Below are 24762 nucleotides of genomic sequence, written 5' to 3'. Positions count from 1 at the left end.
TTTTTTATTTATTTTTTCCCTCCACCTCCCAACCCCACTTACCTTATTCTCTGTCATTTTTCAGGAGCTGACGCGCTAGGAACATTTCTTTTCCTAGCGCGTCCGCTCCCAATGGGCGCCATGGAAATGGAAAATGGGCTCCGTTTTACCTTTCCCGGCAGCCATTTTCTTGGTCGTTTTTTTGTGTGTTTTTAGTGCCCTGGTCACGCAGATCTTGCGGGTCGGGGTACTAATAGCAATATGCCCCTCTCGGTGGGGGCATTACCTGACTCAGTAATGCCCCCGCCACTTCGGGCATATTGCTTAATTATTGTATTGCTAAAATGCAGCTTCAATGAGGAAAATACATTAGAGAACACTCGTCTGACTTTAATGAAACACGTAATTTAACTTATAGTCATATACACCTATGTATGCATTTCGTTTGTTGTATGAATGAAGAGAAGGGACAAGGGCTATATAAATAGACATATATTGCCACACCTGAGATGCATAAAGTCTGATATTGCCAGCAATGTACATAATTATAGATGGGAAACTGTGAACTACTGGACACATTCCACTAACATGTCCCTAGTGACATCTGACGGAAAAAACTGAGTTAAGGGTCAAGTGTGTGTTGTCTATGATGTCATTAGAGTAGTTAATAGAGTCTACTTTATAATGGTGTGTTGTTTTCGGCTCACCTACCCCCCTTTCCATCTCCCTTTGAAAGCACAGGAACTGAAGTTCTCTGAAACAGGATTGTTTTTTTTTGTTTAATCTGTACTGAAAGGTGCCCGACCTTTTGTACAGGCAGGGTCTGGGACATCTATGCCACCCTTCAGTATATAGAGACCTATGATGGTCAAGTCAACTCTCATGTTTTCCTTCTGAAATGTCACAGTAGCTTATTATTAATTGTATAATCCACTGTCATGATATCACAGCAGGAGCATATGACAATTCAAAAGTCGTTTTTTGTTAAAGATACAAAACAGAATTCAGGAATTCTAAATGATGTTCAATGAATTTGCAAGAGTCAGGAGACAGGTGCTTTGTAAAATATGGTTTAATATTGTGCATGTGAAGCAAGTAGCATTATTATTATTATAATTACTCTTATTATTGTTTGGGAATGTATTGAGTTTGGAACTAGGTTGGTTGGGGAGTAGATGATGTGTTAGGGAGGAGCCAATCCTAAAACAGTAGCGTCTTGAGTTTCTTCCTGCACTGTACAAGCAATAGGGTGAGTCAGATGTTCACAGGTATGAGGTTCCACAGTCTTATGTCATAGACAGAGAAGCCCTGTCATCTGGTTCTTTCTTTCCTGCACCAGCGTATTTCAAGTATGCCCACATCCTTACTTCTGGTGGATTGTAGGCCTCCAAAGATCCTGAGTTTCTCAGTGAGGTTTCTTGGGGATTTCTGCAGATTATGCAGCATGATTTGAGGATGATGAAGGCTTGCAAGGGGGAGCCATTGCAGTTCTATGAGGGTTTGGGTGATGTAGTAAAATGTGCAGAGTCCTTTAATGAGTTTTGCTGCAGCATGCATGACACTTCTCAGTGGTGCCAGGGCAGTCGCCAGAATGCCTTTCAAAACGAGGTTGCCAGCAGATCTGAAGTTATTTTCTGGGATGAAGTGCTTGATTTGCCACACCAGTGAAATGATGTACCAAGCTGTGTGTGTCTTCCTTGTTATCTGCTGTTGAAGGAGAGCTGTTTTCAATGTCGAAGTCAAGGTACTCCGTGCAGGTGGCCAGATGGGGTGTAAAACCCTCGAGGTACAAAGCAAAGAGAAGGTATGGATGTCAAGGTGTTTGGTGTTGTTGGTCAGGAGTAGAAATTCAATGTTAGAGGGTTGAGCTTTAGGTAAGGACCGGTAGATCCGCAACTGGTTCAATGAGAGGCAGCCCTTGAGCTTGTGGGTGTCTTTGATAGAGAATATCTTGCGGTAGAGTTGTGTGTCATCTGCAAGTACCTGGATGTGGATGTTGTGCGGAGGGAGGTGGGTTCCAATTGGTTCCATGTAAGATTAAAGATCACAGGGGAGAGTAAAGATCATTGTGGGACTGCAGAGGTGATGGTTACAGTGAGTATTCTGGAGGAATTCATATGTACAAACTGGTGGTGATTTCAACATGTGATTTGAGTCAGCTGAGGATGATCTTGCTGATCCCCATGCAGTGATGTAGATTTTAATGAGTGTCTGGAGGTCTACTCTGTCAAATGATGCTGAGGATTTGTCCAATCTTGATGGTCTAGAAGAAGGTGCATTTAGTCTTGAAAGTTGTCCAGGGAGATGTGTTTTGTGAGATAGAATGTTTAGTGCACTGCCAGTTGTAGTATTAGTGTCAAAAGTGTTGTCAGAGCTAATTTTCCTGATGAAGAAAGAGTTGATGGTGGTGGATTTATTTGGGTGGACTGAGGTACGTGCGGGTGGGTCAGGCAGCTAGTTAATGCTATGCATTATGTATTTGAGGAGGGCTCTACTTTCATTGTTGGCCTTGGCTCTTGACTATGGTGTTATGGTAATAGTTGACCTTGGAAATGATGATAAGCCATCTGGATGTAGCACAGAGTTCCTTGAGCAGAGCGAGGTTGGATGCGCTGATGAATCTTCGCAAAGTGTTTTCTTTTTTTTCTGATTGTTTGTTAAAGTTGAGGTCTTCAGTGTGCCAGTGTACTGGAGGTTTAGGTGTGAGCGTGCATTGTTTCAGTGGTACATGGCATTTTTAGTTTGTTGTTAGGGTGGTATTGAGTTCTTGGAGAAGTGAGTCACATTTACTGGGTTGTCAGATGTATATATGCCCACTTGATCTCAATTTTGGTGAGAACCTCTGTGAGTGCCTCCACTGAGAAGTTCTTGAATGATCTGAAGGCTTGTTTGCTGGTTTCTGATGGGTTTGATTGTCTAGTTTGGCGGGACTGATGTCAAAAGGTATTACCACAAGTTCTGACCAGTCAAGCGAGATTGGAGAGCTGTGATGGAGTGTGGTCAGGGCAGTGATGATGAGGTTGAGGAAATTACCTTTGCTGTGAGTTTGGCCTTTTTTTTGCAATGTGTTGTTTAGTGTTTTGAGTAGGCAGTGGAGATGTTCCTTCAATGACTTAGTTGCTGGGTTGCAAGGGATGTTGGTGTCATTGAGGAAGATGTTAGAAAGCATGAGAGACATGATGGAGACCAAATCTGTGAAGTCTTTGATGAAGGAGGTGATGGGCTTGGGTAGTCTGTAGATGATGTGAAAAGGTTTGCAACACTGATGTTTCACTGAGGAACATATGAATGCCAGGATCAAGAATACTCCTGCCTTGCCATGTGCATTCCCATGTGCATCTTAAATCAGACAGAGATGAATGTGTTTCATTTCTCTTAAGAACCTTTCAAAAATAGGCACATTTTTCTGGCGATGAAGAAGAGGATAAGGCTTTGTGCCAGAAAAAGATTTTGAGAATCTGGCACTGGATGCATTTAGAGTTGTACAGGTTTGAGTTGGTTGCCATACAAGACCAATGCGAAGAAAGGAATTACAGGAATTTAGAACTTTTCCTTTGTGCATGACCGGTAAGAAATGAAAAAAGCAAAGGTGCCCATGCAGAATGTGCCATGAACATAAAAAAGGAACAATACCTAATGTATTTTTATGTAATGCAAGTCTATAATAACAATTGCACACACTTGGCAAACATATGCATGACCATTCTGCTGAAGACTGGCCAAGTAAGAGTGCAGATAGAAAAGTAAAACACATCTCCCGCCAAAACAGGGGTTTGCTTCTTTTGACATAAAATCTTGTGAAGCACAACTTCCTGAGGCTCACCTGTCACACATATATGGTGTCAGTTGCGAGTCAACCAGTGGACATTTTGTAGGATTGTAGATTGTAGATTCGGTCAACACTACCTTGTCGCCAACATTTTGCCTTTGGAAGAAACCAGAGGCTTTTATTAAAAATTGAAGAAGGTGTGCTGATATCAATCAAATAGATACGGAAAACCTGTAAGGATGGCAATAAAAGCACAAGTAATAGGAACAACAATTGAGTGAAAAACATGTTTATACCAAGAACCCATGGGAAATTGTACCAAACACAAAAAACAGCTGATCACCTATAGTAGAAAGAAGATAAAGGGTAATCAAACATCTGAATAACTAAGACTGGAGGAATCATCAGAACTCTTGCACATGGTTGTAAACTATGCACATCTGGGAAGGGGCACTTCATCTGTCAATATTAGAACACATACATCCTGCTGACAAATGCCCAAACTTGAATTTATGTTTAAGGTTTTGGAGGTTGATTTGATTTCGTTTTTTGTATTGAGCATAATTCCCCCAGCCAGAGCCGTCTTAACAGTTGTTGAGGCCCAGGGCACAGACAGCTTTGCCCCCCAACTGAAACCAATGTTCTCCCACCCCCCTAAACCCATGATCCCCAAAACCCCCAAAACTCATGCCTCCCAAAACCCATGCCCCCTCCAAATCTGCAAAATGAAGCCCAGCACAAATCCTGCATGGGTGAATACGAGTGGCATTTATTTTCAGGACGGCATCATTTGTTAGCCCCAAAACCATTGTTATGTCATTCTGGTGTGTGATTGGAGGGTTAACAGACAACACATGTTTCCAAAACCATATGCAGGAGGAAGTAGCTACTAACTGAGCCCCGGCAGCAGGCAGTGCCAAGTGTAAGGTGTATCCCTATCAAAATACCCAAGAAGTCAACACAGCCATCTCCCCTGTGCTAAATTATGTGTTTAATTTCTTGCTGATTTGCAGTTACCAGTGCTTTTAAAATGGTGGTAAATTGTAACAGGCATACTTGTTCTTTTAAATCATTCAAGACATCTTCTGTGGCACCTCTGAGAAGGGCAATATACTGTATGCAAATTATCCCCCGAATGAGACCTCAAATTGTCTCCTGTGGGCAAACATTTAGGAACTCATCTTTGCCACTCAACAGCAACTGTTGTAAAGTAACAAGAACAGATGTTTAAAAGATGTTGTAAAGTATCAAGTTCCAACCCGTTTCGGATTCAGATGAATCCATCTTCAGGGCAGGAAATGTGAAGTTCCTTCGAACTTTAATAGGTATTCCTAGGGAAATGTAAATAGACTAATCAGCTCATTGGGAATTATAGATCTATAATTCCCAATGAGCTAATTAGTCTATTGGCACTTGATCACATCTAGGAGTGTTTAGGACAAAAATACTATTGTTATTCTTGAATGTGAACTATTGTATGTTTTGTTACAGACTATCCATTATGATGGATGCTCTACACACTGTTTGTTAACCTTGAATTTGAATTATCGTATGTATTGTACAATTGCATCAAATGAAGAGTTCTTTGATGCTGTCTGTTAACTTTGAGTTCTATACCTTATCCAACTGTATGTTTGAGACTTGGATTTGAACTGATTTACTTTTCATTTATCCTTTGTAATGTGTTTGAATACCTCGTGATATATAAAATATATGTGTTGTGCACCTGTAGTGTGAAGGTTCTTGGTGGCTCTTGAACAGACTATATCAGGTGGACATCTTTCCATTTAAATACATAGCTTATTTCTGCTATGAACACATATGAGTACTAGATTACCCTGTTTTGTTGAAGAGTTTCACGCATACCATTGTGATGGTGTCTTCCGATTGCTGGGAGATCCCTTCTCACGATTGGCTATTAAAACACATAGGGGATTCTATCCCTTTAGGAGTGCAACACAGGGTTATCGGTTGGTAACACCCAATGTATGTTTGATGCTTTTTCTGTGTTTTGATCTCGAGTGGCCTCGGGATTTGCCCTGCTGCACCTGAAATTCAATTAATTGATTGTACTAAATCTGCTGGAACGAGTATTTACGTTTACATTGATTCTATGAACTCTATGTAGTGCCTCCCACCCCATACCCTTTTCTTGTATATCTGTAATACCAGCTTTTATATATTTGAGATTATTTCACATGGTTTGAATGAAATGCACTGCACAATTAAGGCAAAGTCATGTACAATGTTATGATACATTTCAAATGACATGTCATGCTGGCTTATGAAATTAAAAAGTAATTTACTTAGCTTGTAAAGTTTTAAAATCTATATTTATGTGGTACAAGCTGAGTTTCCTTTCTAGGGTTTCCAAGACTATATGTATAAACTAGTCCTTGGGCTTCATCACATTTTGACATTCAAATGTTGACTCAAAACTTATGGAGAAATCAGCATCTTTTGTGGGAGTTGTCTGTTATCTGAGGCCATATTTAGCTACATTTGACAGTCACATGTTTCTCATTGTTGTTGAAGAAAAAATTGAGACACATAAATAATAGAAGACACCATTTTGCTATCAATTTCTTAAATTACTTTGTCTTATTTTTTTTCTTGTATTTGTAAGGCACTTTTACATCAGGAAATTGTGTTTCAAAGCACCCACACGGCAAAGGGGAGGGAACAGGGGAAAAAAAGGCAAATGCAAATGATGAACAAAGACAGAGGTGGTCCATGTGAGGATTCGAATTGTGCAAGTGCAGAGAGAGAGAAGGGACAGGAAGGTGGCTAAGTACTGGAGAATCCACAGAGGAGGAAGTGCTAGATTGTCAGTTGCAAGCAACAGTGAGTGCCTGTAGAGATCTTTTGATGGGTGGTCACCTGCCAATGATGATGAATAGGTGAAGGCCTGAAGGGTAACACAGGCTAATGGGTGCCTAAAGGCAAGTGCTGGGATGAGGGCAGAGGCTGTGGTGATTGGACGGAAGGCCAGGACCCAGAAGGACGCATAAGGGTCCAGGATACCAATCTCAGTGACTGTGGGGTTTATCACTTTAGGGAGTGGGGGGAGGAGGAGGTGAAGAGGGAGGTCTTTAGAAGTTTCTGGAATTTGAGGAGATCCGGCTCAAGATGGAGGGGAACAGGAGGCTGTTCCAGAGGAGGGAGCCAGCCGAGGAAAATGATCGAGCACCATCTCGCTGCTTATCAAGAGGGAAAGTATTTGGTGAAAGCAAGTTTTAGATAGTTTGGTCCCCAGCCTCAGACAATATTACAGATGATGTATAGTTTTAAAAGAGGGATATGCACATTTCTTAAAGTGATGTAAGGAAAATTAAGCCCATCTTTTGAGGATCTATCATATTGGAGATCCCTTATATCTTCTATATAAAGTATTGCATTCAAATGTCTACAGACTAAGAAGAAACGAAACAAAAAAAACAATGATATATTCAGTAAATATGATAGGTGGATATTTTAATGGTTCTATGCGAAAATATCCCCTTGGAAAAAGTCACCAGGTAAGGCACTTTTTCCCTGTAACCCTAAAAGCCTTCGACCACATATTCGTGGACAGGTATTAATTACTATTGTAATCCCAGTCTTAGAATATTTGTGGAGAGTGCTTTTTTTTTCTTGGGAGTGCACATTTGGGGCCATATGGGGAAAAGGTCAACCCCTGGTGTCCTTGTCCCAAGTGACTTTACCACTGGATACCATGTTAACCTGTTCTTGATTTATAAAATGTAGCTAGACAGAAACACACTGCATTTATTTAATTGGTCATTGTTCATTCAAACTTTCTACCAGGTCACGTACAATTCAAAAACACATCGCTTGTATTTAATACACAAACCGTTTGGACAAAAAAAGAAAAATAAACATATTAATTAGAGCAAGAACATTCACCATATAGCTTGTGGTTTTAGTTTACGTGGGTACAAAACTACATATCTCTCTCTCTCTTTTTAAAATGTACCAGTGTGACCAATTTCCCTTTTTCTAATGAGATTTTTTGATAATTTTGTGTTTTTGTTTCACTGAACCAGATATTAAATTGTTGTTTTGAGGTTTACTGGAGACATTTGCACTTCTCCATCAGAGTGACTCATGCTACATCCTCTTACGAGGATGGATTGCATGACTAACTTGTTTTTTAAGATGGCTCATTGCAAGCACATTTCAAGTGAGATTGTAGAACAGTCACTGAAAATGAGTAAACGTTTGATTTTTACAATTAATTGTCCCTTCCAATGTTTTTTCAAAAGTCTGTATTTCTGTTTCATTATAGCTCATATCACACATATTTGAATGTTTTCATTGCAAGAATGCTTTGCACGGGTACAACGTGCAATGCCAGATTATTAGGCATCTGTCTACCCTGTATGCCGCAATAGGTAAAGCATTTCCACACATTCTCTATGGTGTGGGATCTAATTAGAGAGACAAATCATTGTGACATCACAGCTTATTAGAAACACCATTATAATGCAGGCAAACAAATAATATTTAGATATGCATTTCCCACTGGATGTTGAATTGAATGTGTTTACTTATGTGACCTGTTTCAGATCACTACATAACAAATGACCATTATATGGGGGTTTTGTCAGTGAGCAGTCCTACGGTTACAATTCAGGAGAATAACATGTGTGTTGGGTGTTGCCCTGTATTTTGTGAGCTTGTCTGCCTGTGCTATACATAAGGTTATGCTCTTTTAGTATCATCAGATACAATGTGAACTTTACTAATTACTGTTGCCGGGGGGTGAATATCTTCAGAAGGCTTGGAGTCTCCTGAAAAAGTCCTTACAATTCAGGTTCTTTATCCGAGAGATGTGATATAATATACTTTGGCCCTCATTGCAAGCTGGGCGCAAAGGGATACCGGGCACCGGTAATGACACTGGTGCCGGTAATCCCTTTGCGCCCTATTCCGAGGTCCCTTTGCGGGTCCGTCCTTAACGGCTGGTTTTAGCAGGCATTAAGGACGGGACCCGCAAAGTGATACTGGGGTCAATAACGGTACCGTAATTTATGGTACTGTTATTGCTGCCTTCCCCCTTCCCATTTAGCCCTATGGGGGCTTAAATGGGAAATGGGGAATGGCTTTTCAAATGCGGATTTACCAGTCCCGCAATGGTCGGAATAGACCGGTAAATCCCCATACCACCAAGTCGGTGGTGGTACCGGTATTGGTGGTAGTCATGGCGCTAATAGCACCATGACTAGCAGCAACCTCGGAATGAGGACCTTTGTCTGGGATAAATAAAGTGTTCAAGTCAGCTCAACATTTGATTGGCAGGCAGTGCACTAACATGATTTCTGGAGAGATGGAGTCAGACCCCTTAATTACGGGTGCCATGGCTCAGAGTGCCATTTAGTTTCACTATCAGCTTGAAGACGTTTCTACTTTAATGAACTGAACACTCTTGTGTTGTTCTGATAAGGTGGTGGGAAATAGCCTCTGGAGATGCACATGAAAAATGCTCTACTTGGCAACCCAATTGATGTTCAAAGCAACACCAGGGTTCAAAGACATTGGGCCTCATTACGAGGTTGGTGGTAGCCGTGTCTGTAGTACAGGCACGGCTGCCGCCTGCATTCATTTTTTTCCGGCACCCAGAAAAGGGCAATTAGCGGGCCATTATGACCTTGCCGGACCCGGTAATTGCCCTTTTCTGGGCACCAGAAAAAGTTCTTCCCCATTCCCATTTGAACTCCATAGAGCACAATGGGATTGGGGAAGGTGGTGGCACTGGTATCCATAATAACGGTACCGGTGCTACTGTTATGTTCTGCTGGCGGTTGCCGGTACGGCCACCAGCTCAGACCTGGTGGCTGCAAGGGTACTCACGAGCAGAACTCGTAGTTTGCTGGTACCGTAACAACGGTACCGGCAAGCTTACTGGTACCATTGTTACTGTATCGGCAAACTCATAATGAGACCCAATGACATGAAGGGAGAAATCTGTGGACAAAGGGGCAGGGCAATGTAGAAGCATTAGGGCAGAGTGTTTTTATTCACCCTCTGTGTCTGTGACAGGATTTTTGAGATATTTTGGCAGCCCCTTCTGTATGTTGTGGTATGTTATGGTGTACCCGGTTGTCATAAATATACATGGGGTGGCCTTGCAGGTATGGCGGCTGCTGATGGACATTGGAGATGTGTTGATGCTGAAATTAATACTGATAGTATCCTGAAGCACAGAAAAATCCTGTTTTGTTAACATACATGGACCTAAAGTGTGCATTCATTTATTTATGCATGTATGTATGTTTTATTCGCACCCAGGGAACGGTGCTCAGTCAAATATGTGGCCGAAACAGCGGGCGGGAATATACAGTCTCCACATGCTGTTTTTAGCCACCCAAAGCCCTACCCCGGGTGGCGCATCTTTTAAAAAAAATATTGGGTGGTAATAGGGAACTGCCCCAGCAGGAAGTGGGTAATGTGTGTGCAACTGGAACATTAGAGAGGGTCTGGACAAATAGAGGAGAGAGAAATAGTTCAGAGAAACTCAGAAATGTAAGTAAGCAGGACTGAGAGAGTGCGTGGAAGGAGACAAAGTCAGAGCAGCATAAAGAAAGGAAAGAAGATGAGTGCTGGAGGAATAGGATAGCACACCTAAACAAAAAGGAGAGGGGATGGCAGTTGATACAGGGAACAGAGGACTGCAGACTGAAAGCATAGCATTCCATGCACATTAAAAGGGAAGGAAGAAAGGGGGAACAGGTGATGGCAGTTAATACGGGGTCGGGGTACTGAAGACTGAAAGGATAGCATTCCATGCACATTAAAAGGGAAGGAAGAAAGGGGGAACAGGTGATGGCAGTTAATACGGGGTCGGAGTACTGCAGACTGAAAGGATAGCATTCCATGCACATTAAAAGGGAAGGAAGAAAGGGGGAACAGGTGATGGCAGTTAATACGGGGTCGGGGTACTGCAGACTGAAAGGATAGCATTCCATGCACATTAAAAGGGAAGGAAGAAAGGGGGAACAGGTGATGGCAGTTAATACGGGGTCGGAGTACTGCAGACTGAAAGGATAGCATTCCATGCACATTAAAAGGGAAGGAAGAAAGGGGGAACAGGTGATGGCAGTTAATACGGGGTCGGGGTACTGCAGACTGAAAGGATAGCATTCCATGCACATTAAAAGGGAAGGAAGAAAGGGGGAACAGGTGATGGCAGTTAATACGGGGTCGGAGTACTGCAGACTGAAAGGATAGCATTCCATGCACATTAAAAGGGAAGGAAGAAAGGGGGAACAGGTGATGGCAGTTAATACGGGGTCGGAGTACTGCAGACTGAAAGCATAGCATTCCATGCACATTAAAAGGGAAGGAAGAAAGGGGGAACAGGTGATGGCAGTTAATACGGGGTCGGGGTACTGCAGACTGAAAGGATAGCATTCCATGCACATTAAAAGGGAAGGAAGAAAGGGGGAACAGGTGATGGCAGTTAATACGGGGTCGGAGTACTGCAGACTGAAAGGATAGCATTCCATGCACATTAAAAGGGAAGGAAGAAAGGGGGAACAGGTGATGGCAGTTAATACGGGGTCGGAGTACTGCAGACTGAAAGCATAGCATTCCATGCACATTAAAAGGGAAGGAAGAAAGGGGGAACAGGTGATGGCAGTTAATACGGGGTCGGGGTACTGCAGACTGAAAGGATAGCATTCCATGCACATTAAAAGGGAAGGAAGAAAGGGGGAACAGGTGATGGCAGTTAATACGGGGTCGGAGTACTGCAGACTGAAAGCATAGCATTCCATGCACATTAAAAGGGAAGGAAGAAAGGGGGAACAGGTGATGGCAGTTAATACGGGGTCGGGGTACTGCAGACTGAAAGGATAGCATTCCATGCACATTAAAAGGGAAGGAAGAAAGGGGGAACAGGTGATGGCAGTTAATACGGGGTCGGAGTACTGCAGACTGAAAGCATAGCATTCCATGCACATTAAAAGGGAAGGAAGAAAGGGGGAACAGGTGATGGCAGTTAATACGGGGTCGGAGTACTGCAGACTGAAAGCATAGCATTCCATGCACATTAAAAGGGAAGGAAGAAAGGGGGAACAGGTGATGGCAGTTAATACGGGGTCGGAGTACTGCAGACTGAAAGCATAGCATTCCATGCACATTAAAAGGGAAGGAAGAAAGGGGGAACAGGTGATGGCAGTTAATACGGGGTCGGAGTACTGCAGACTGAAAGCATAGCATTCCATGCACATTAAAAGGGAAGGAAGAAAGGGGGAACAGGTGATGGCAGTTAATACGGGGTCGGAGTACTGCAGACTGAAAGGATAGCATTCCATGCACATTAAAAGGGAAGGAAGAAAGGGGGAACAGGTGATGGCAGTTAATACGGGGTCGGAGTACTGCAGACTGAAAGCATAGCATTCCATGCACATTAAAAGGGAAGGAAGAAAGGGGGAACAGGTGATGGCAGTTAATACGGGGTCGGAGTACTGCAGACTGAAAGGATAGCATTCCATGCACATTAAAAGGGAAGGAAGAAAGGGGGAACTGGTGATGGCAGTTAATACGGGGTCGGAGTACTGCAGACTGAAAGGATAGCAAGGATAGCATTCCATGAACATTAAAAGGGAAGGAAGAAAGGGGGAACAGGTGATGGCAGTTAATACGGGGTCGGAGTACTGCAGACTGAAAGGATAGCATTCCATGCACATTAAAAGGGAAGGAAGAAAGGGGGAACAGGTGATGGCAGTTAATACGGGGTCGGAGTACTGCAGACTGAAAGGATAGCATTCCATGAACATTAAAAGGGACGGTAGAAAGGGGGAACAGGTGATGGCAGTTTATACGGGGTCGGAGTACTGCAGACTGAAAGGATAGCATTCCATGCAAATTAAAAGGGAAGGAAGAAAGGGGGAACAGGTGATGGCAGTTAATACGGGTTCGGAGTACTGCAGGTGAGCAGGACATTGCAGGTCATACGTTGAATAGAGAACTGCAGTTTGAGGGGAAAGCAGTCTATGCACATTAAATAAGAACACATCAACCAGTTGCAAGTTTATGTAGACATTTGTGTCCACAATAGCTTCTCACATAGCATTACCAGTAATTTGAATCACCATACTATTCTCTGGGCATAACTTAAATTTCAGTTGTCCTATTCATGGGCAAATGAATTTAAATGAAAATATGTTTTCTGGCATACAAATTCTAATTGGCATATTTTCTGGTTATTTCCAATGTCACAACCCATCTTATGTATCCAGGAACATGATCTATGATCATAGTTTGTGTACGGGTCGAAATATTTCGAGATGATTCAAGTAGCAGAACAATTTCGGATCTATGGAGGGGCAAACATCTACAAATAAAGAGCCACAATGAACCCTGCAAATAATGAGCGGGGCATGGGTCTGTGTTCCGTTGGAGTTGAGTAATGATGCTGTCGCCTACTGCAGCATGTATGTATTGCTTCGGTTCATGAGCACTCCTTCAGAACCCTTTCTAAAATAGAGTTAGTTAACATAGTTGAAAGGTTGAAAGAAGTCTTTCAAATAGCCAATTTGGCCATTTTGGTTAAACAATGAGTTGATGTCTACTTGCTATACTTGCCTCAGCCATCAGTTGCATACGGTAGGGAATATATACACAGAACCATTGCATAGCTGCACACTAAGACAGATATTTAGATGCAATTGTAGGCAGAGGTCCCAATGTTTTCATCCAGTAGCATTGAATTGTTGTATATCCTAAATATAACCCAGGGAACTATTTCTATTAACAGTAGGTGAAGGTCAAGCAGGCCTGTCAAACACTGTACATCATCAGCAAAACATTCACATGGTGAGCTATCCAAATAAATGGTGCATTACAATGGTTGATTGTGATTAGTTTACAGATGAGGTGAAACTGGCAGCATTGGTCCGATAATGCACTGTGTTCATTAAGTACAATATTTTATGCTTGTTTGTGCGGTTATGGTATTAGCACGATGGCTGCACCATACCACTGAAGATTGTAGATGTTTACTCTTGTGTCTGTGGTTATGGTATTAGCTCAATGGATAGAGGACACGACTGAAGGTTGCAGGTATTTACTCTTGTGTCTGCGGTTATGGCATTAGCTCGATGGATGGTGGACACCACTGAAGGTAGTAGGTGTTTACTCATGTGTCTGCAGTTATGGTATTAGTCCAATGAATGGACGATACCACTGAAGATCATAGGTGTTTACTCTTCTGTCTGTGGTTATGTTATTAGCTCGATGGATGGACGATGCCACTGAAGGTCTTAGTTGTTTACTCTTCTGTCTGTGGTTATGGTATTAGCTCGATGGATGGACGATGCCACTGAAGGTCTAAGGTGTCTCCTGCCTGAATAAGACATACTTTTTGAGGGTGGTCCTGAAAGCCAGGGACTGTTCTGGAATGCCTCAGGGATAGAAATTCCACAGGAAGGGAACCACAAGGTTAAAAAAGCAGAGCTGGATGGAAGCACAGGGAATCCATGGGGTCTCCATATTATACAGTTAAGCTGACTTCACTGGACAGATTATGTTTTTTAAATGCACCATTTCCTGTCATGCTCTTGTACTTGTAACATGATATACCAAAAGATAAAAGACCAAAAGAAACGACCCAATCTCTTCTAGAGCAGTGGTCGGTGTCTAGCCATTGCATAATACATTAATCGTGTCTTTACAGGAGTGGGTTTGTGTATAGTCGTTCATAGTTATTGGCACTTTTCAGTATATCCCTGTATATGTATGATAATGATGTGACATTTATATAGTGCTTTCGCCGAAGCACTTTACGGTGAACACATTTACATACCATATCACCAAACTGAAGTTGGTACTCATTTATCAACCTCTGAAGGATGAAAGACTGAGTTGACCTTGCCTGGATTCGACCATGTGACCTGCAGATCACACACAGATCACAGCGACGAGTGCCCAACCCACTGAGCTATTTTACCGGCTCTTATATAATTATATATAGTGATATATATAGTTATTTTCATATTTATAAAAACTTGATTGGACATTCCTTTTATTTTGAACCGTGTTAATTTGCTGTTTGGGTTGCCGTTGGATCACATTCACACCCCTCCTTAACATATAGTCTTCCTTCGGGCCGCACTACCACAAATGGCAAATGAAGTATATCCCTTGGCTGTTCATGTTTTACCTTTATGATTGGGATCACTATTGATGTGTAGAAGTGTTGGATCTGAGTAGGCGGTTTAGCCACTACTTACCCTTACATGCCTGCAGAGCAGAAGGCATTTTGTCAGAACATGAATGTTTACTGATGTTTTGTTAATGTTTGAGAAGGAACGCATATGCAAGCAATGGTAAGCCCATTGTCTACAAACACATAATTCATCATACTTTTGTACCCTAATACACAGCATCTAGAGACTGTGTAAACAGCACACATTTGAGCATAATTGTGATGCCATGCAAAAATGTCCACACCTGTGTTTGTCATCACAGACAAGTGTTATACCTGAAAATGAAGCCCTGTGCCATTTTTATTTCCTGCACAGAGCTTGGAGATGCAGCACAAAGCCTGCCTCGTATCTTACCCGAGCTCTGATTCTGATGCAGGAAGAGAGGAATGAATCCAGAAAATAAGGCTCTCTGCCTACGGCCCAAGACTATGGAACCTCCTCCCTGTCGGCATCAGACTCACCCCCATGCTCCTGCAATTCATAAAAGAACTCAAGACCCACCTCTTCAAGCAGACTCTCCTCCTCAGCACCTAGGCCGTCGAGTTGCCCCCCATGGCAACTGACTAGCTAGACGCTGTCCACCCCGCCACCGTATAGAGCTGTACCCCTCCCCTGTGCTCCTCTTTATCCTTCCTCCTGCTGTTTATTTGTGCTGTACTGTATATCTGTCCTCTACTTTTGTATACATCCGTTGTGTATCTGTACTGTTGTATAGATCTGTTAAGCACTCCGTTGTGTATCTGTACTGTTCTATACATCTGTAAATCACTGTGTGGCTTCTTGAATCTAGGTCCAAGCACAATAAATACCATAATAAAAATACACATAATAATCCGGCTTACTTTTTTACATGTACATGGACAAGAGTATTAACACTTGTTTATCTTGGGGGATTTGAAAAGGCATGAACATCTGGGAATGCCAGGATTCATATCTCATTAATAAAAATTGCACAGATCAGGCCACAGACATGCAAGTGTTAGCTGCCACCATCTATGAGATCGCCAAACTCTGTCCGGTTCATGCAAAGTGCCGTCTATTTAAAATAAGTGTGTTAAATATATACTTTTTCTTATTAGAAAAGCAGAAATGTTATGAAGAAATTGTCTGGAGGTGAGCTTGCATCGACACGTGTTTGACACAGATCTTCGATGTATGTCTTGCACCTACAGGAGAATGCAATGTTGCCTTGTGCTCTGCAAAACATGTGAACAGCTCCATATCAATATACACGATTCTGTGTGTCAACTATTGTTTTATTGAATCTGGCTGCAGTGGGAGCCTTTGCACATATACATATATCTAAATACAGTTACCTCCATTTTATTTTATTATAGCAATGACATGTTGAAGTCATTCTCCATAATCCTGACATCACAACCAATGAATATGATATGGTGTATGCCTCGCCATGTCTCTTGGGTAATGGGGTACGAAAGTGTTTGACAAGTGCTGGGTGGGAAAGGTTGGCAGGGTTGCTGGCGTTTTTGTTTTTGTTTTTTTGGGCGGTGGTGTTATGCAAATGTTCATGCCCCCTGTATCCATTCTCTGTACTGTTGGTCCACGGGGACAGCACATAGTTTGGAAAGGTACACTGGGGTGTGAAAACACAACCATTTATTGTAGACGAGCAGCTATGAACAGCAGGATTATTTTTACCTCGGGGATCCGCTGACATAATAGATCATTTGAGCTTAACTCACATGGAATTTGCATGTGACTGCATGTTATATAGTATTCATGTGTTCTGCATGTAAGGTGTAACAGAGCAGTCAACTGTAGACACTTGCCCTAGGGGTGATAGACTATTGATAATACCCATCACCCATGTGGTGGTGCTGCAAACCATAGACGACACCTGAGGCCCATGAACAATTCCGACCATCTGTCACATACTTACTTAGCAGTTATCTCTGCTCAACATGATTTGGATAGTGTTTTGAACTAGCCATCTCTGCTAGGAATTGAATAATCACATGCAATGTCATGCACTTTTTATTGTCATGTTTGCACCCCACAGTGCTTCAAAGCCATAACAATGGAACTAGGCTCTATGCAAATATCAGATACCATAACATAACATGCTCTATCATATAATAATTGGAACCACTTGGTTGCTTATATGTCTGTTGGTGATAGTAACTCATTGTTAACTCTATTTTAATTATATACTAATAATAATTTCATTGGTGTAATTGATTCCAGGATTCATAAAAGAGCAAAGGATCATGACATTTCTTTTTTTAGAGTACGTGTGCATGATCTATGTTAATACAAACATGTGATATGTGCTAATAGACACCAGAACCTTGAAAAACACGAATTGCTTTACTGTAGCTTTTCTACATCCTCAAATTCCATCTGATCTGTGAAAGCTTTTTTTCTTCTTTTTTTTTTTTAAACGAACTGGGCTCATAAATGGCTAATCATGAAACCTTTACTAGGAACGAAAGCTGCAGCTAAAAGGATCAATTCTGATACTTACCCAGATGACATTCTATAAAAATGCTCATGTAATTGCACATTAACCTAATGCTCAGTGATTGCCAAGAGGTTACTGCGTGGCCAATTACTTTTATTTAATGTAGGCTTTCATTAATTCAACTCCATCTTAAGCGACCAGGAGAGATGTAGGTCACAGAGTCACCCACCTGACACATGCCAGCCCTTCTAACGTGCTTGTCTTCTTTCCTCTGTGCCTCTGTAGATGCCCAGTACATCACCTGCCGGATGCAGAACTGCTCAGAGGCTGGCAGGAACAAGCCATTTCCTGGATATATTGACCCGAACTCCCTGATTGTGCAGGATGACTACGTGTTTGTCCAGGTAAATAAGGCCCACTTACCTTGATTTCTTCTCGTGTTATTTTTTCTTTTTTTCTTTTCTGTAGCCTGTTAATGCCAATACATGGAAAGGTGATTTTTGAGGGTGTGAAAAGAAATGGTTTCAAATAGGGTTTGCATACATTTTGACCTATCCATTCCTAATTTGTAAAGGTTTTCTTGACACAATGGGCCTCATTACGACCCAGGCAGAATGGGTTTAACGGCACCGGTAATGGTGCCAGTCCTGTTAAACCCATTCCGCCCTATTACGAGGTTCCCTCGCGGGACCCGCTCTGGACGTCTGCTCAGATTAACGGGCCTGTTGTTAGCTCTCTCCCCATTCCCATTGAGCCCTAGAGGGACTCAAATGGGAATGGGAATGGGTAAACTGAATGAGGAATTACCGGGTCCTCCAAGGTTGGAATGGCCCGGTAATTCCTCATTCAAGGAACCCGGACTCGGACCCGCAAATAGTGGCATGACTACCTCCAAACTCGTAATGAGGCCCAATGTCTTTAAACAATGCATTATCAGAAATATGACCACCCTGAAGATGTACCAAAATCCGCAGAAGATACTGTCTACCCATCAGTAACTTTAAGACAAATGGCATTGCAGAAAAACGCAAAAAAAAGCCATTCTATTGGTAAGCAATGACAATGTGGACATGAACGTTATTTAGGGAAAGCCAGGGGTTCCAGCTACTACCCCTGGCGATCTCCTTGGCACCCCTTGCAGTGCCTCTGCGACCCCTGGCTGACTGAACTTCATACTTTAATGTCAAGCAGTGAGAGATTGCTCTGTGAAAAATACACTGCCGCATACGAGTCCCACAGTAACCTTGCTGGTGCTTCCGGTGGGTTGCCACGGGACTCGCAACACTTTACCAGTGCCTGACTTCCCGCTGCCACCGGGACATTACAAGTCCCGGCAGATCGGGAGGTCATGCGCCGGAAAATGTTAATCCCCATTCCCATGGAGTCCCATAAGTCTCCATGGGAGTGGGTAGACGAAAGCACCAGCGCCGTTGCTGACAGCGCAGGTGCATCCGTGACAGGTCTGCCTGCAAGGGCCGAAGCGTTGAGTAGGTCAGAGCTACCGGGCGCAACGGCCACTGCAGGCAGACTTGTACTGTGGCGGTCCTGAATGGATGCCAGTGTGTTTCTACCGGCACCCTTAATTCAACCACACTCGTTATGACCCCCACTGTTGGTCTAAAATAAATTACCTTACTTTTGGCATTCCAAGTGGGACTGGCCCCAATCATCTTTTCAATATGATGACTGCTTGTACAGTGGGAGCAGACAACACACATACTTCCAGAAGGACTGTACACTTTGCCCAGTACATCTGCATTTGGAAACTAAACATTTTCCACTGAAGCACTTGCCATACACCTTTTGAATTAGCACATGTTCTGTGTGCATGTGATTTATGTATGTGTGTGCAACCTCTCTGTATTTGCAGTTGCTGAAGTGTGATGTTTATGTCTTATGTGGGACACTTCATTGTAAATGGTACAAAACAGGTTCTATCTCCTCTTTCACATTTAGACAATTCACGTATTTATGCAGGAGGTAGAAAGGGCTATGGATATCTCAGTGTAATAAGTGCTTACCGCTAGTTAAAATGTTCCACAAGCATCAAACACAATCCGCCATGGTTGTTTTATTCAAATGGTTTTGATAAAGATGTATTTTAGATGTTCTGCTTGGTTTAGAATGTGTTTTGGTGCTTTGCATTAAACACAACTATCATGAAGAAAAGAATGCAGACATTGGTGTAAAATTAAAGATGAGATGGGGAGATGCAATTTACTGGGCACATTACAGACAGTGAAATGGACGCACATCCTGACTTGGTCAGTCACCAACTTGTGTGACCCAGGGAATATCAATTTCCTTCATAGGGCCTAATATTCCTCAACTTCTCAAATTCAGATCAGCACAAATCAGTCAAGTCAGTTGTGTTTGCAATATAGTAAAAAAGCTGATCAACGTACGTAGACTTGACCCTGCCTAATATGCAGTATTTAAGCGATTGAGACTGAATTTATGGTGCAAAGAGCAACTGGGTTTGTGAGGTTGTAGCTTCCATATGATGGCTATTCGTGGTTTATTAGGCGTATCATTGAGTAATATGGAACTATTAGTGTTTATGGGATTGAGCATTGCATATTAGTACTGCCTGGCATGTGAGGCTGTATTTACCATGGCCATACTTGGCATCTGAGGCTTTTACAGATATAGGATGGCAGCAGCGGGCTATGAGATGCAGTACTGGCACAAGGAAGCGGTGCCCCTGGGCAATCATGACTGCATCAAATAATGTGTGCAGCACCATTGTTAATATATGGCTGTTTGTCCACTTTCTTATCGTGTGTTACTTCATTAATCATATCAATTCCTGGGATGTCACAAGGGTTAATGGCCAAATACGAGTACACAGTTTGGCTCTCATTACCACCAGCAGTTCCACCAACCACCAGTTAATTTTTTTGTATGTAATATGACTTTGTAGCTCAATTCCGCCACACAGCAGCATTATGTGTGTGCATTTGTGTATTCAAACATGATTGAATGAATCATGTGTTAATCCTTTAAGACATGCATGCATTGTCTTGTGTCATAGCAACCTTGCATATGTACAGAGGTGCCATGCACTCATCATTTTCTAATAATCTACATCCAAATGATATTCATGTATGTAAAGTCTGAGAGATGAATAGCTGCATCATACATGCCCGTCATGGAATTGCCTGCATCCCAGTATGTCAGCCATTAATGCAACCTCAGCAGTGTGAATGGCTGTTCAATGAATGTTTGAGAGGGATTTCACGCTGTCGCAGCCCTACCCACCGCAGAGAGGCAACTGCCTACCAGTAGCTCTTATCAAAGCAATATGACCAATGACAATAGTACTCTTTTAGCACGCTTAGACATATAAAAGGCTTTCTTTTTTGCGTCACTTCTGGCTTAGTTTGCAAAACGTGTACCATGTATTGTATGTTAATGCCTGCCAGAAATGATCCTCATTGTAATGTTATCAACATAGTTTATTATTCACTTATTATAAAGCACAAATATAGCAAGGGATCGTCAGATTGTAATGCAATGATATGTTAAACAAAAACTTGTAGTTATTTTCTGATCCGTAGATGATTCTTAATAACACATACATCACACTAAGCGAATGGAATCAAATTCCAGTTTATAGGAACCAAAAACTAAAAGGAACAATCCCCCACTTTGCTATAGCAGTTAAGGTAGGATTAGACATGTGGTAAAGCGTGTATTCAGAAGACTAGGGATACCAAACGCAGAGTCTTTTGGTCCAGGCAAAGAATCTTAAAATCTAATTTTGAGATTTGTGCCATTGTGCTGGCCAAATGAGCCAGCGCAATGACACCCACCAAGGTCTAATGGGGTTCATTACAGGTTTGCATGCAGGAAAAAAATGGCAGCAATTCAGTTACCACCACTTTCCCGGCAAAACCAAAGAATATTTTTTGTCAGGTTTACCACAAGTGAAATTACTGCATGGTAAATCCACCAGAAATCCATATGGAGTCCTGTGGACTCCGAAAATGGGGAATGACTACCACTATTAATCCTGTGGTAACTGCATTGTACAAAGTGACAGTAATTGATTTTGTCATTATTTTGACAGATTTAATGCTGCAATACCCCCGAACTAGTAATGAGGCCCAAAGTAGCTTGAGGTCTATTTTCATGGCCTCAGAGACCCAGTGCAATGACACCAGCACAGATGTAATATGGACCCTTCTGTGCAGTTTCAGCAGGATAGATGCAGCCATGATTAGTATTCATTGGCGTCCCATTATAGAAACATGATTGAACACTGTTGGCTGCTTTGCAATAATCAAAGCCAGCCAACTCATAGGGTGACTTGCAGAGGAAAGGGAGAAAAATGTTAAATAATAATTTTCTTCAGAGATTTTAATTATACAATGTACGGGCACAAAATGTTTGACATTTGAGTGGTTCAGTTGAGGTTGTTGTCAATCAGTACTCCCAAGTAATTGTCTTGACTGCCTGCTACTGGGCAAACTCCCAGGGCATGATGCCAAAAGTATTCATTTTGTACTACTATACATCAGTATTTCTGTTTCAGCAGCATGAAATGTATGCTGATTCAGGTTCCTCTAAATACTTATCTTCAGCATGCATGAGTAAAATGTGGACTTAATAGTTCTTTTCGATGTTTCCTCTAATTTCTTTTGGCTGTGTGTGCCAAAGAATACTTGTGCGTCGGATGTTTTTCAGTCATGTGCAACTGAGTGATGCGGTGGCGGTCGGCGTCCTGACAGTGAGCAAGTGTTTAGTGATAAACTGTACAAGCGAGGAAGGCCCGTTTGCAAGCTCTACTTCAAGGGACATTTGGGTGCTCTATTCTCCTCCTAAGACTTTAATTCATCCAAAATGGTCTCATTTTAAATCTCAAATCATAAGCAAGGTCTTAAATTTCATTATGATTGGTACAAGAAGGGATTCTGGTTCTTCTCATGGCACACAGATTCTGCCTCACAAATTAACATCAGCAGTAGCTCCTGCATTCTCAAAGTTTGCCAAACATATGGAATATGAAGGAAATGCTTTCTATTGGCTGAACGAAATAAGCAACACATGATTATTGACTAGGATTGTATTTAATTCTTATTTTATTGTTCATGTATAACACACTTAATACCAGCTAGTGGTTTCTAAGTGTGGGATCAGGATTTGAACTTGTGTTGTGCTGTGTTGTCTTGCTTCCAAGACAAACATGTTGCTCCTGAGCTATCCTTCGTCCTCAAGGGTGACTAAAGAGAGGTGGTATGGATGGTTAAATAAATACCACTAAATCATGTTATGTCAAATTGGACCTAGTGGAAGTCAAACCAACAGTCTCTGAAAGTCTGCTAAGAATAGGGTGAAAACAGCATCATAAGAGGACACTGTGGGGCTGATTCATGGAATTATGTACGCCGGAAAAGGGCTTTGTGCGCCATTCTGCTCGCAAATCCCCATTTGTGAAACATGGATTCGCGGGCAGAATGGCGCACAAAGCCTGTTTTTCGGCACACATAATTCCATGAATCAGCCCCTTAGTCACTTATAAAACCAAAGCAGAGATCCAGCAAGAGGCAACACTCTAACAAGGAAATGTTTAGTATATTATTTGTACTGTTTTATTCAACATGAACAATACATGTAAAGATATTGGACCTTGGGAGTGGGGGACTGGTAGCACATTACAAAATACATTGTTTTGCAGTCATTTAAGAAAATAAATAAAACTAAAATATAAATAATACAGAGCAACATACACTTTTCTCATCAGATAGGAAAGCAACAGGACAGAGAGCACCAGCCATATATTGTTACTTGAAGCTAATGTTAATAACACCTACCAAGATAAAATACAAATCTAAAAATGTTTATTTAAATGAGGAGATGTGTGAATGCCTTACATGCCAATTGCCATTTGTTAAAGTTTAGGCATCAACAACATTTTACCAGCATCAACAGGTTAACGTTGGAAGCTTGTTTCTAATAAGCTTTGATTTTAAAAGTCAAGTTCTCTCTTATGAGCAAAGCATCACTATGCTCTAAGGGGGTAATTCATAGAATTCAGCGCACAAGTGGCGCACGCGGCTGGTGCACAGTGTGCGCATGCGAATCCCTGCGCCAGCCGCGTGCGCTAAAATCCATTTCCGCGCACAGCGTATTCATGGATTCCAGCCACCAAAACCAGCCGTGGCGCACAGTGGCGCAGCGACCCTGCAGCAGCGCCAGTTACGCCCCCAAGAACGCCTCCCGCGCAGGGAAAAGCCATCAATATACCCAATCCAGCGCAAAGGGCTGCGATAACCCTGTACCAGCACAGCAAGCGGGCTACGTGTATCACTGGGGTGCGCGGGAAGTACCTCACGCGATTGGCCCCGTGCGAGCAGGGTACGCGTATTTCAGGGGTGCGCTGGAAGTTCCACACGCAATTTCATCATGGTACGTGTATTTCAGGGGTGCGCGGGAATTTCCACACGCGATTGGGCCCGTGCGAGCAGGGTACGTGTATCTCAGGGGTGCGCGGGAAGTTCCACACGCGATTCCATCAGGGTATGTGTATTTCGGGGTGCGCGTGAAGTTCCACACGCGATATCAGCAGGGTACGTGTATTTCAGGGTGCAGGGGAAGTTACACACGCGATTTCCGCAGGGAACGTGTATTTCAGGGGTGCGCGTGAAGTTCCACACGATATCAACAGGGTACGTGTATTTCAGGGTGCAGGGGAAGTTACACACGCGATTTCCGCAGGGAACATGTATTTCAGGGGTGCACTTGAAGTTCGACACAGGATATCGGCAGGGTACGTGTATTTCAGGGTGCATGGGAAGTTACACACGTGATTCCAGCAGGGTACGTGTATTTCAGGGGTGCACGGGAATTTCCACACGCGATTGGGCCCGTGCAAGCAGGGTACGCGTATCTCAGGGGTGCGCGGGAAGTTCAACACGCGATTCCATCAGGGTACGTGTATTTCGGGGTGCGCGTGAAGTTACACACGCGATATCAGCAGGGTACGTGTATTTCAGGGTGCAGGGGAAGTTACACATGTGATTTCCGCAGGGTACGTGTATTTCAGGGGTGCGCGGGAATTTCCACACGCAATTGGGCCCGTGCGAGCAGGGTACGTGTATCTCAGGGGTGCGCGGGAAGTTCCACATGCGATATCAGCAGGGTACGTGCATTTCAGGGTGCATGGGAAGTCACACACGCAATTCCAGCAGGGTACGTGTATTTCAGGGGTGCGCGGGAAGTTCCACATGCGATTCCATCAGGGTACGTGTATTACAGGGGTGCGCGGGGAGCACCACACGTGAATTGCACGTGTGGTCCCTCCCAGGTGTTCCCTCTACACCCTCCACGGCCCCTTCAGGTGGCTCACACCACAGGGGCCTACCCTGCACATGTCC

The 24762-nt window shown here is 42.8% G+C and overlaps 1 protein-coding gene across 5 annotated transcripts in view; it reads left to right on the top strand.

Annotated features, from left to right (window-relative positions):
- LOC138473193 (VPS10 domain-containing receptor SorCS1-like) overlaps positions 1-24762 on the top strand; it is a 3088785-nt gene that overhangs the window by 2011178 nt on the left and 1052845 nt on the right. For all 5 annotated transcript variants that reach the window (XM_069611754.1, XM_069611755.1, XM_069611758.1 and 2 more), the window contains exon 7: positions 17669-17787. In XM_069611754.1, coding sequence (XP_069467855.1) covers positions 17669-17787 — 119 coding nt within the window. The remainder of the gene's footprint in view (positions 1-17668; positions 17788-24762) is intronic.

Source organism: Ambystoma mexicanum, chromosome 8, assembly GCF_040938575.1.
Source record: "Ambystoma mexicanum isolate Mex_15411 chromosome 8, UKY_AmexF1_1, whole genome shotgun sequence".
NCBI classification, from domain to species: Eukaryota; Metazoa; Chordata; class Amphibia; order Caudata; family Ambystomatidae; genus Ambystoma; species Ambystoma mexicanum.
This window is presented reverse-complemented; position numbering and strand designations above follow the sequence as displayed.